The sequence below is a fragment of the Hippichthys cyanospilos genome, chromosome 20 (assembly GCF_059441005.1).
Source record: "Hippichthys cyanospilos isolate Australia breed blue-spotted pipefish chromosome 20, RoL_Hcya_1.0, whole genome shotgun sequence".
In the NCBI taxonomy this organism is placed as follows: Eukaryota; Metazoa; Chordata; class Actinopteri; order Syngnathiformes; family Syngnathidae; genus Hippichthys; species Hippichthys cyanospilos.
Window position 1 is genome coordinate 2,357,680 of NC_142388.1, and position 13,719 is coordinate 2,371,398.

At 42.8% G+C, this 13,719-nt stretch overlaps 1 protein-coding gene across 1 annotated transcript; it reads left to right on the plus strand.

Moving 5' to 3' along the window:
• The first annotated feature begins 6,160 nt into the window (after positions 1-6,160).
• LOC148406937 (terminal nucleotidyltransferase 5A-like) lies at positions 6,161-12,781 on the plus strand. Its single transcript, XM_088404028.1, has 2 exons — positions 6,161-7,010; positions 10,643-12,781. The coding sequence occupies exons 1-2, from the start codon at positions 6,618-6,620 to the stop codon at positions 11,456-11,458; spliced, it is 1,209 nt and encodes a 402-aa protein (XP_088260154.1). The 5' UTR covers positions 6,161-6,617; the 3' UTR covers positions 11,459-12,781.
• The last annotated feature ends 938 nt before the right edge of the window (positions 12,782-13,719 follow it).

The window sequence follows — 13,719 nt, forward strand, 5'->3', positions numbered from 1 at the left end:
TTTTTGATGGGAGCGCAACAAACGGGGGGGGCAAAAAAGATATTAAAATGATATGATAACACCAACAAGATTTGTTCTATTCAATGATTAGCTGGAGGAGAGCAAACAAAACAATGCTAAGAAAAAAAAAAAAAAAGCATGCAGCTGCTGATCTCAATCTGGATTATTCTGTTCCCATGGTCGGGTTTCCCCATATCAGCCAGGAACAAATGTGGAAAGAATGCAGCGACGAGCTGAAAATCCTCCCTTTACATATGTTGACCCTATTGCTAATTACGGCCCGATTTAAACCGCGTTAATCGGGCAAAATCACGTCATCAAACATGTTCCATCTGGCGTCATGCTGTACGTGCGTGCGCATCCTTCACCGATGGTGAGTTCAAGTGCCTCGGCTAAACAGGAAAAGACTGCGATTATAAACACGCCGCAATTATTTATGACACAAGAGCGAAGAATGCGGCCGATAAATAATTGTGATAATGCGCGAGGACGCCGCGCTACAACGCTTTAGCCCGAGTTGTTGCAGTTTGAGACAATGTCAACAAACGTAAAAAAAACCACACACACACACACACACAAAAAACAGACGGCAGCAACCATTGTTTTGTTTTTGGACATTAATCATAGTGAGGCGTCAAAACAAAAACGCGAGTGACTCACACACACAAGACTACAGTAACACACACACACAAAATGAAGGATAAACAGCTGTTTAAATCAAATTTAAAAAAAAAAAGTAAAGTTGTCTTAGTTTCCAAAAGGAGTGTTTTTTTTTACTGCTACCTCAGCTACCTTCAAGATTTTGGATTTTACAAGATTTTGGAGGGATCATATACATCATAACACAGCAGAAAATACATGTACATGTGAATTTGTATTTTTGCATATTTAGAGGCTTTGCATTACCTAAAAGTAATTTATTAGAAGTGCATGCCATTTTCCGTAAGTCCTGCAGGCTGCTTAAAAGTTGTCAAAGGGCCAAATATGACCCCTGGACCACAGTTTGGACACCGTGGGTTTACAATGTTGGGAAAGCTTTAGAAATGCATTACTGGTTGGCATAAAAGCAGGGCTGAATGCTTTTGCTAAATTATGCTGTTTTTTTCCTCGGTATTGGATTTTTTTTTCAAGGTCTTCTTCCCATGTATGTTTTTTTTCCATATAAAATCCAAGCAATGAGCTACATTTGCGACAAAGCAAGCTAGGCGTCAAAGCAGCTAGCTAGCTAGCAGCATCGAGCTTCTCGTGTGGCTAAACACGTTCCAGAAACGATCTTAGTTTGTAATCACTGACTATAATAATTATAATAATTTTGCTCTCACAAACGCGGATGCTGCACAACTTGGGAAATTTATGGTACTGGAACTTTGTCGTGAGAAAAAGGAAAAAACGACACCAGGCGCATTCAACGTTACATTTGTGAGGTGTTCACAGAATGAGGGAAATCTGAAACACACTTAACCCGTCACAAATATAGAATTTATTGCTATGACCTCAAGAAAATATGAAGAGTTTACGAAAGATGAGATTTATTCTGATTTGATATAGTCTTTACATTGTTGCCAAACAGTTTGTGTGTCTAATACACGGTAACATAGAAAATACCAGAATTTGACCCCAAAATTAATGGTGCATTCTCATACACAGTTGCGTCTTATATTTATGCAGCTGTGCAAAAAACATAACGTCAGTGTGGGGGGGAAAACTGTATGGGGAAACAGCGACATCTAGCGAGCTTCTATCAGGCAAGCGTGGGCGTCCTGCAGATGGCGCTACAGCTCCTTCATGCGGTTAAAAGGAGACAGTCAGGCCGAATGGATCATATTATTCTTGGATTATGGACTGAATGATATCAGGCTCCGTTTGTGACACTTTTAGGGGATTATTAAAAGCTTTATTTTGGCATGCATGAAAAATGTGCGCGCGGGAGTAGTCCCTTGCGTACACGTACGCTTTATTAAGTCAGTAATCGATCCTCTTGCAAAAAAAAACAAAAAAAAAAACGCTCAAATTTCCTGTTGTGCTTAGGGAACGTTGACAAAAGATTCACACTCAAAAGTTTGGAGTCGAAACGTGAACTCGCTCACACTACAATCGACTTCCTGTTGACATAGCTGCGACCAAGCTGACGGATGTTCTGCATTTCAGATGCAGAGGTGTGAAAAGGGGACGTCTTTTGAATCGTTCAACTAGTCGGTTAACTGCGTTGCAATGTGGCTTACGCAAACCCGGCCTGTAAGCGAATCTCATTAGGGGGCTTGCAGGAGTTTAGCGGGGACTTACTCAACGCGCTCCTCAACGTGGACCGTGACAGCGCGGGCTTCAAATTACGCACTTTACATCGCGAACGACGTATCATAAAAATAAACAAAAATGCAGTGTAGAAATAATCCATCAGAAAAAAAATAGTACCTTGATTTAGGTATGCTAGTATAGACTCCATTTGCTTTGTGTTGTAAGAAAAAAAATGGGATTGTGCAAAAGTTTCAAAATGTCATTGCGTGGAGCCTAAACCGTCAAACCTAAAGAAAAAAAAATGCACACTATATTTTAAGCAAGACATCTTAAGAATGGGGGTTCTAGCTTAATGCTAACAGATAATGGAAAATACCATTGACAGGCTAATGCGTAGCATTGGCATTCCTGGTAAAACTCTTATGGAGTATTTTGCCCTATCATTTGATCTTTACATCAAAGGGAAAGTTTTGTGAGAAGACACTAGGGAGCTGAAATTTCACCCAAATGACATGGAAGGAAATGACCCAAAAATGATCAAAAAACTGAACAAGGGTTATTAATATAAATAGTAAATAATACACAAATAAATAATAAATGGGATAGAAATGTGTTATTTTTAGTGTGTTCTTGTTTTCAGCAGTAAAAAGTTCATATTTCCTCTATAAGTAATCATATATATTTGTCTTTAAGACATCACCTGTGCTAAAGGCTCAGGTAATGACCAATCACGGCTCACCTGTCAGTCATGTGACGTTCACAACCTGAGCTATGATCGGGCGTTTACTTGAAGCATATGTGATGTCATTTTTAATTGACGGCAAGTGGCAAATGTGTTTCCAAATCGCACGTGAAAAATCATTTAGTCCAATTAAATGTAGAAAAAAATGACCGCTGTTGAAAAAAAGCTAATGAGATCAAAACCGATGCGACGACACCTTAAACAATTCATCGATTATTAGAAATATGATTAAAAAATTGGATTATCAATTAATCCTTGCACCTTTAAGAAAAAAAAGTGGTAATGATTCAGAATACAAACTAACGTAATTGTCAGAAAGATGATTCAAATGACAAAACGACTTGTTGAACTCGCAATAAAAGGTTTAGCGGGATACGCCCGCTCTCGACTAATGAATATCCAGACAAAAAAGTAAAAATAGGCGCGGACACCGAAGAGCGCGTTCTGCTAACGGGCTCACTCTAATCTCTTAACGAACTTCCGCATGGAAAAGCAGGAAGTGAACGGAAAAAGATGGGTTGAATGCTGGAATTATTCCAAAATATCTCTGTATGATTTGCAAAAATCAAACAAGATTTTACCAGGCGTAAATGACTAAAATGTCTTCCCGATCCCACGCGATGACATCATCAGTCAAAGCGAGTGCGGAAAACGTGAACGGCGTTCCCCCGGCTCGTCCTTTTGGCGACGGGCCCTGTCAGAAATCCCCCCGTCAAGCCGCCGATGTCGTCAGACGGCGCAGAGCAAGCCGGTGTCATCCACTTGGCGGGTCAGAGGTCAGGTAAGTCGCCGTTTGGCGCTTTGAGTCGCCGGCGCTAAATCTGACATTGAGCCCACTGATGAATGGGGGAGCGTTGGAACGTGCGGCCCGCCGTCTCGCCACGACGGCAAAATTCGCATTTTTTAGAGAGCCGATCTAGTTTCCTGCTATATCGCGGTTCTTCGCTCGTATCCTCACTAAGACCCAGCCTTTTTATTTATGTCCACTCTAGTGGACATTAGTTTTGGATCTATATTTTTTTTACCGATTGGATCGACGCTGTTAAGTCACAGGACACAAATGAATAGGCTGGCGATCAGAAAGATATGACAAGCTTTGAAGGAAATCTGTTTTAGAGGTTTCAAATGATCCAACTATTACGAATTCAGAGTGGGGATATCGATACATTTTTTGCAGACTGATATCTAGCACTGATACCACTTGTGCTTTTGCTACTCAAAGTCCCCCTCCCCTCCAAGAAAAATGACAGGTCAAAGACAAAGCACTTCCAAAACAGCATTTTCCTCAAATTTTCATGATATTAACAATTATCATTCACTGCCATTGACGGCTATAGACGTCAAAGATCCATTTTACTATAGTGGCAATGTATGAGTCTATGATTCCACTTGCCACTGTACTGTACGTTGCTGGCATATATTGAAGAGCAAAAACGCAGTAAACTGACTTATTCTGCCATTTTGCATTAGAATATCTAACTCATTCACTGCCATTGACGGATTGTTTCTTAATTTTTTTGCCAATGACACCTGCAGACATCAAAGATCAATTTTTACTGGGCCGGCAGTGAATGCGTTAACCGCAAAAACGTTTACTTGCGGACTTGTACCAACTTTCTACCAAACACATGTTGCATAAACAAAAGACATCAAGTAATAAATCAAATGAAAATATGAACACGTCCCCAGAATCATGAAAAGCACCTGGTTGACTTCATTCATTTTCATGAACGTGCATGTGCACATGTATGCCTTTTTCTGCACGCGATCAGTGTGAATGTGAGTGACAGCGCGCGCGCACACACACACGCGCACGCACACACCTGGTAATCTACAGTAAGCTGGTTTATGGGCTTGTCTGCCGTGACGCAAGTATGCTGGTTGACAGATTCTCCCTGACAACTAACAAAGGCGCAGCGGCTCACCGGTGACTTTCAATTGTGCACACTCAAAGAAAAGAATAAGTGGGAGGAGCCTCGGCTGCTTGGATGATGAGTGCGCACGCTGAAGTGAACCGGAAAAAGGTCCCGATTTTCAAGGAAAAAAACAAAAGGCCCGCATTTGAAGAGAGAGTGTGGCTATTTTGAGAGGCTGTTAGCAATCAGAGTGGATTGAAAACTACACACATCTTTAGGTTGTAATTCAAGTTGACTCAAATATTGGGTTGCTCTTGTTTTGACCCGTGATAGCATTAATTTTAGGATTGGTTAATTCTGGTGGTGTAGACTTGCGCAACCAAAGTCTCTCAGTTGTTCATTTTTACCTGCGCTCGTCTTTTTTTCGAATTATGGTGGAAAATTTTCAAACTTTATTTCTTTCTCAGTCTTATTTTATGATAGCATGAACTATGAACAGGGGTGTGTAAACTTTTTATTTCTAAACGGTCCTCAAACGGTCGGGCAGTGTGTGTGACCTGGACCTGCCTGAACTTTTTTTTTTTTTTTTCTTGCTGTACCGGATGTAAAATATAATTGCACAGCCACTGCAATAGGTGGCAGTGGCGAGCGTTTTTGAGTCGGACTAGAAAATGTTTTGTAAATATATTTGTTTTCTTTTATTTTACAGAGATAAAACACTTATTCGGGCATTATAACTTGCCCGTAAATAATTTTCGCCGCGCATCTGTTGATCATGTGACATTCACGAGCTGAGCCGTGATTGGTCGTTACCTAAGCTTTTAACACGCGATGTAATTTTCAGACTACAGCATGTGGCTGGATGTGTTTCCAAATTTATGGGTTGCATCAGTTTTATAGCTGGTATACAATAAAATTGACGTATTGCATTGTAAAATACATACGAACAATAAATAGAAAGCTTTTTAATTATTTTTTTTCACTGCTAACTGCTAAAATAAACAGACTGTGGTGGTCTTAGAGTTTAAATTTTATAGAAAAAAATATTTATAGTGAAGAAAAAGAACTTTTTTGGGGTGGCTGGCACTGGATGCATTTAGCTGAGAAACTTCTTTTTTATGTTGTGTTTATAAATGTATCAGCTTAGGAAAAAAAATACAGTAGCAAGCATTTCACTTGGAGACTTTTTCCTTTATGTAAAATATTATGTATGTGGCTTGGCTCAGTCAAGTCGGTCGAGTCAGTCAGTGGTATTCTCCAGTCCCGCCCCCGCTCCCCCCCTCCCCCTCCCCTCTCCCCTCTTCCCCCCTGACAGTCAGACGGGAAGCCGGCCACAGTCTCGCCCTTTGCAGCTGTGCAACTTCAAACTCGATGACATCACGCGCTGTCGGCGGCGGCGGACAAACGGGGCAAAATGTGAGCGCTAAGCTGTCAGGCCGCTTGATCGCAGTAGGTGTGGACGTGCGAGGAGGCTGGAAAGTCGATTTTGCGCACTTCGAGACGCGTGCGTAAAAGTGCGCAGAGACACTCATCATGGACGGCTCGGTGGATTAAACCCGATGTGCGCTTCTGCATCCGAAAAGACGTCATGGACCAGTCGGGGGACTGAAAGCGGACACTCATTTGCGGGAGTTGATGCTCGGCTGACTGCGGGCGATTTTCCCCGATTCCAGAAGGAGCGCAAGAGACGAATTTGACTGCGTGAAGGTTGCCCCGGCAACTCTTGCGGGACTTTGAAGGAAAGTTGCTGAAAATTTAAAAAAAAAAAAAGGGACGAGGGAAGGATGGGCGACGCCGGGGAGAGCGTCAACGTGAGCGTGCTCAACTGGGAGCAAGTGCAGCGTTTGGACGCCATCCTGGCCGGCTCCATCCCCATCCACGGCCGCTGGAGCTTCCCCACGCTGGAGGTGAAGCCCCGAGACATCGTCAAGGCGGTCCGAAGCCGCATGGAGCGGACGCACATCCGCGTCCGGGAGGTTCGGCTCAACGGTTCGGCGGCCAGCTACGTGCTGCACGAGGACAGCGGCTTGGGATGGAACGATCTGGACCTCATCTTCTGCGCCGAGCTCAAGGGGGAAACGGACTTTCAGATTGTGAAGGATTTGGTGCTGGACTGCCTCCTGGACTTGTTGCCCGAGGAGGTGAACAAGGAGAGGATCACGCCCCTGACGCTAAAGGTAAAACGTATATGAATGAGGAGAGGGGTCTCGTGGGGGGGCAGTGGCCGGGAAAGGGGGGCGTCACATTCTTGCAGCCGATAATTGTTCATTTTACGTGGCTTTTCCTGATATTTTTGCTGAATGTTATCAGGCAACTTTTCAAAAGAGCTTCGTTTCAGAAAATGTCAGCGCTCGTTGTGTCCCGACGCAACTTTGCCACTTCCGATACTTCAAAAAAAGAAACTGCGGCCTACGCTGTAAAAACAGTCGGGTGGGAAAAGGGGAGGGGGATCGCGTTCTTGCACCTGTTAAATGGTACTTTTCAGTTCAAAAAGTGTCCCGAAAATAAACTTTCTGTGTTCTTGTAGGCTTTTCCTGACATTTTGCCTACTTAGGGACTTTTCAAAATTCCGGAGGTGTGTTTATGCAAAATGTTGCCACTCAGAGTGCCCCGATACAACTTTTCCACTTCTGATACTTATAAAAGAAGCTGGTACTTCCGATATTGCGCTCCGCACTGTAAAAACAGTTGGACGGGAAAGGGGAGGGATCACCTTTTTGCACGCGTTGAATTTTTCGTTTTCAGTCCAAATCGTGTCCCAAAAATAAAGTCAAGATGTCCTTTTTCAGATAATTTTGCCGAATGCTATTGTGGAACTTTTCAAAATTCCATGTAGGTGTGTTTCTGTAAAACGTCGCTGGTAAAGTTGCACCGATACACTTTTTCCATGTCCGATACTTAAAAAGGAAATCGATACTTTTAATATTGTCAAAAAAAAAAGAAGAGGTGGGTTGGAAAGGGTTGGGGAATTACTTTCCTGCACCTGTTAATTCTTAGTTTTGAGTCAAAAAAGTCCCCCCCTAAATAAAATCAAGATGTTCTAGTAGGCTTTTGCTGGCATTTTTTGCTGACTGCTATTGAAACTGTTGTTTCCACTTCTCATATTTAAAAAAGCAAATCAATACACCGATATTGGGGAGGGGGATTGCATTCTCGCACCCGCTAATTGTTAGTTTCCAGTCCAAAAAGTGTCCCAATAATAGAAACGATGTTCTAGTAGGCTTTTCCTGACCGCTATTGGAACTGCTCAACATTCCGGAACTGGAATTTTGCAAAATGTTGCAGCTAAAGGCGTCCCAATGCATTTCCACCTCCGATATTTGAAAAGACGCTTCAGATATTGCAGCCTACACTGTAAAAAAAAAAAAAAAAAGAACCAAAAACGATCCAAATACAGTATGGGGCCCATCTGTGTTATACAAAACGACCCATTTTGGGAGGTTGTGCAAATAAAACAAACCAAAAAATGTCGGATGAAAGAACAGAAGCGGCACCTGGAATGGACTGTGAACAATTCCTCCTTAGACCCAGGACAATCGTTTGTGTCCACTCTGGCAAACATTTGTCTTTTGTTACGATCTTTTTCCTGAATAAAGCTCTCCATTGTAAGTCCCAGTGTCCTCTGTAGAGGACATCCTGGCCTTTGCGTTGATGTTTGAATGGGATGCAATTGACTTTGCTGTTTTGTTGAGACAAAACGGACACGACAATGGACACAAATGAATGGGCTGGGTCTTGGGAGGATATGAATGCTAATCGTGGTGATTTTGTATGACTAAGACTGCTTTTCGCCAGTTTGCGATGTTTTCATTGGTAAGCCCACCTTAGCTCAGAGACATAATGAAGAAGAAGCGTTTTATCAAATGTGCTAAACTGTCAGCGCTCGCCAGATATTCCTGCAGCGCCATCAGCGTCGCCGTTGGCTTTCCTCACCAGATTTCCTTTCGTCTACTCATCAATTTCGGAATGACGTCCATTTCTTGGAATTGCTAGTATTGTTTCATTTTTTTTTCAACACATGATGATGAGTATTTGCACCGTCGACAGAAAAGCCTACTAGAACAGCCGAACTCTATTTCAGTGCGCTGAAAGGACTTCGAAAGGCCATTTGCATATTTGCAATAAACATTAAAGCGGACACCCTCGAAGATCCACGTGCATGAATGGGGCCGTGCCCACCGATGACGTCATCATCACTAATAAGAGCAAAAACATGATCTTATTATCTATTGGTCATGGCTCGGTGCGAGACAGGAAAAAGCCTGAGGTAACAGGAGCAGCTTTTTGTGCAACAACAAAGACGCTAGGGCGGCTCGTTCCAAAAGTGCCACCATTGTGGTTTGTTTCCAAGACTGGTTCTGCTTTTCTTTTTTTTTTTTGTTATAGTTTAACACCTTGTGGAAGGAACACATACAGTACATACGTACGTGACACATTAAGGGTTAGTCTTTTTGGTATTTTGCGGAACCACATGAAAGGGCGAGAAGCGATGAGAAATTCCTAGCATTGTGATGCTAACACGTTAGCCACCTAGCGTCACGCCTAAGAGTAAAAGGGTGGAATTGTGCTGACGTCCCGCTTTTGAATGATTGAAAGACATTCTGAGGTGTGGCCTAATGAGAACGCGTTGTGGTTTTGCATTTGCATTTGGGTCTGCTATGATATACTGCGACGAAGTCAAAGTTCCGCCTTCCGCGACTTCCCCTGAACTCAGCTGGGACCGGCCGGCACTGAAGATAAAGACGTTGGCCGAAATCAAATTGTTTTTGTCTTGCGTAAACACGCGGGGATAAGGGTGTATAATCTAATTATTAAATCATTAAATCATTTACCGTTTCTGCCAAGGCGTGCGGTTTCACAAAGAACATTTATTGTGTTTGGATTTGAATGAGTTCTGCGTAAATTCTGACCTGAAAAGCTCACCTTAAAGTGAGAATTCTGATTTTCAGGATTCTAATTTCAACTTATCAACTTTGAACTGACCCCAGAGTCATAATTCTCACTTTAAAATCAGAGTTTGGACTAAATGAGCTTTTTGTGAATAGATGTGTTTTAGCTAATGGAGTTCAGACTCTAAGTGGTTGTGCCATGTTGATATTTCAACAATCTGGGTGAAATTTCAGCTCCCTGGCTTTCCCATTCAAGGTAAACCTCAGAGGATTGGGCAAAAATCCGTCCACATTCAGAATTCTGAGAAGTGAGAATCCTGCTAACATTTCTTCTTCCCTGGCCTTTCTAAACTGATGATTTTTGTTTCACCTCAAAGTAAACAGTATTGCATTGATTATAAATAAATACCGTATTTTCCGCACTATAAGATGCACCGGATTATAAGGCGCACCCCCAATTAATGACACATTTTAAAACTTTTTCCATATATAAGGCGCACCCTCAATTAATGACATTTTAAAACTTTTTCAATCACAATATAGCAATACTCAAAGTAATAACAATAACAAATAATAACTCTAAACTTTCAATAGCATAATAACTCAATGTCAATATGAGCAACCTTGTTCAACTGTAAACACGCAAAAGAAACAGGTAGCTTACTTTATCACTTCATTCGACATCTACGAATCTCAATATCGATCCATATATAAGGCGCACCCGATTATAAGGCGCACCATCAGCTTTTAAAAAAAATAGGGCTTTTAGGTGCGCCTTATAGTGCGGAAAAGACGGTAATTTGTTTTTTCTCTTTGAAGCTCGGGTTACGAAGCATAGAGGAACATTTGAAAACTGCGGCCGTGCTACGCGCTGCTAATTTGTTTTTGAGCGACAAGCCTTTCCGCGCGTGTCTTATCAGGAGGCCTACGTGCAGAAGATGGTGAAGGTCTGCAACGAGTCGGACCGCTGGAGCCTCATCTCGCTGTACAACAACCGCGGCAAGAACGTGGAGCTGAAGTTCGTGGACTCGCTCCGGCGGCAGTTCGAGTTCAGCGTGGACTCCTTCCAGATCCGCCTGGACTCGCTGCTGCTCTTCTACGAGTGCTCGGAGCTCCCCATGGCCGCCGCCTTCCACCCCACCATCTTGGGCGAGAGCGTCTACGGCGACTTCCCCGCCGCGCTGGACCACCTGCGCAGGCGCCTGATCTGCACCAGGAGCCCCGAGGAGATCCGGGGCGGCGGCCTGCTCAAATACTGCCACCTGCTGGTGCGGGGTTTCCGCGCCGCCTCGGACCCGGAGATGAAACTATTGCAACGCTACATGTGCTCGCGCTTCTTCATCGACTTCCCCGACGTGAGCGATCAGAGGCGCAAGCTGGAGTCCTTCCTGCAGAACCACTTTGTGGATCTGGAGGACAGGAAGTACGACTACCTGGCCCTGCTGTACAAAGTGGTGCAGGAGAGCACCGTGTGCCTGATGGGCTACGAGCTCCGCCAGACGCTGGGGCTCATCTCCTCCTTGGCGTGGCGGGCGCTGGCCGAGCGCAACGCCATCCCCAACGCCGCCAACGTCACCTGCTTCTACCAGCCCGCCCCGTACGTCTCCAATTGCAACTTCAGCAACTACTACGTGGCCCAGGTGCAGCCCCTCTTCGCCTGCCCGCCGTCGCCGCCCCGCCGCTACGCTCCCGCCTCGCAACGGCCCGTGCACGCCACCTGGCTGCCCTGTAACTAGAACCCGCGCTTTTTTTCTTTTTTACGCAATTCAACGCAAAGGTGTCCTGCAGGTTTTCGAAACGTCTCTCTCTAACACACCTGATCCAAATGAAAATGATTGCTTTCATAAAACAAATTACAGTCAAACTCCACAAAATAAGACTACTGCATTCAAACCCCGCCCCCCCAAAAATCAGACCAAATGTTTGTAGATTTTTTTAGGTAACTTCTAAAGAACAAAGCACTGTAAAAGTTTTGCCTCAAAGTCATATCCAACGGTCAATTTTTCTTACACTTGTAAAGTTAACTGCTTAAGCACAAAGTAATGTCGGTAAAATAAGTAATAAAGTAATGTCAGTTAAATCAGTAAACAGTAAATTGTTCTGCCTTTTAGTCATATCATACGACGCATGCATAAAATCAAAAGGTGATCCGAATTTTATTCCGTCAAACAGAATTGGTTCTCCATTTTTTCCCCTTAAACAGCAAATTAAAAAATACTTCTTAAAAAAAGCCAGCGCTATTATTCCTAAAAAATACAGTCGTGCCATGAGATATGAATGAACCATTTTAAATAGTCAATTAATGCTAACATGCACACAAATATAGACAGATATGATAATACAATGAAAATGTTCCCCTAAGGAAAACAAGAACATTTTACAACATTTTTAAGTTACATAGACTACACTTGTTTCTGGATCCGATGATTTTACTGCGTACAAAGCAAAATAAAAGACAACAAGTGAAGAAGAAGTCTGCACCACTGCTGGTATAACATGACTGTAAGCCATTTTGAATTTTTAAATCCGCGAGGAAGTGCACATAGCACGAAATGTATGAGAATCGAAGCGGAACAGGAAGGGTGAATAGGGACAAGGAATCTATCGAGGAGATAAGACCTCCTCCTTTTTACATTTTTTCATTTTTTTAACGCTTCCCTTTCCTTCCACCACGGACTTTTATACAATTCACATCCTCTTTATTGAGTAAGAGGCTTGAATGGGAGCGTTGCGGTCAACATGTTGAGTCATGGTAAAAACCTAGCGGGAGATTTGTGTCCGTTAACATGTGACACCTTTAACAACACACTCAAAAAAAAAAAAAAAAAACAGGAAGTGACTACTATTTGCAAATCCAAAAGGTCGACGAGAGAAACAAAGCAATGCATGTTTTTATTCTTCGCAGCAAACTAAGTGCCTTTTAAAAAAAAAAAGGGAAAAACATATTTTTGCAATTTTAGGGAGGGGGGGGTGCAAAGTGTATTTCCAAGCTGATAATGAATGTATTGCTAAACACAGTTTACCTATGCGGAGTCAGGATTTGTACACTGAGGCGCCAAGCGGGGTTTTTTTTTTTTTGAGGAGCGGGGGGGGGGGGATTCTGGCTCATCTGGAACACGGGACCATTACCAAAGAGGAAGCTACACAACTAGAGGCGGCGACAAGTGGTGGGAAGTGGTAGACTGTTTTGATATAAAAACGCTTATGCTAATAAAACAGAAAGGGAGGGGGAGGGGGGGGCAGTTTCATTTCGTAACAAATGGGTCAAGTTACCAGCAAAACGTTGAAGCTTTTTCCCTCACTTCTCGATGTTTCGTAATATGTTCTAGCCCACGAGCAGAAAGTGAAGAAAAGAACGCCGTTGTGATGATGTACACATCAAGCAAAATTCGCATGGTCACTTGTCAATTTGATATTTATTGATATTTGGATTCGCAAGTACGGGGGTTCCTCGATTTACAACAGAGTTCGTACAAAATTCTACGGCTAATGTTAGCATGCTAACGTAGTAATTAACAAGTCCGAATAACTGGATTCATGCAAACAATACTCTGCAAATTATATAACAAATTCAGAAGAGGTTTAGCAGTAACCGTCGTCAAAAAGTGAGACCCCTTCAGGTAGAGATTTTAATTCCGAACTTGTGTGAGCTAAGGATGGCAACATTTTCTTGATCCACGATGAGGAGGAAGGAACAATGAGTTTTGGATATCTTTTGAGGAGATGGGCCATGATCTCAGAATGTTCGGAACTCATACGTGTTGCCTCCGCATCGCGTGTATTACGGTAATAGGTAGGGATGTCCCGATCACATTTTTTTTTTTTTTTTGCACCCGAATCCAAGTAAACTGATTAAGAGGTTCTGCACATTTCTGTTTCAAAATCTTGTTATTAATAAAAGAAAAAAAAAAAACGTCCAAATTGTCTTTTAAATGTAATCGTTTTCAAAAATTATCGTTTACATCCGCAGTTTTTGACTATGCAGCCATGTTGCTTA

Coding starts and splice junctions, on each gene's coding strand:
- LOC148406937 (XM_088404028.1), top strand. CDS start 6,618: ATGGGCGACGCCGGGGAGAGCGTCAACGTGAGCGTGCTCAACTGGGAG. Junction 7,011..10,642: donor TCACGCCCCTGACGCTAAAG/GTAAAACGTATA, acceptor GTGTCTTATCAG/GAGGCCTACGTGCAGAAGAT.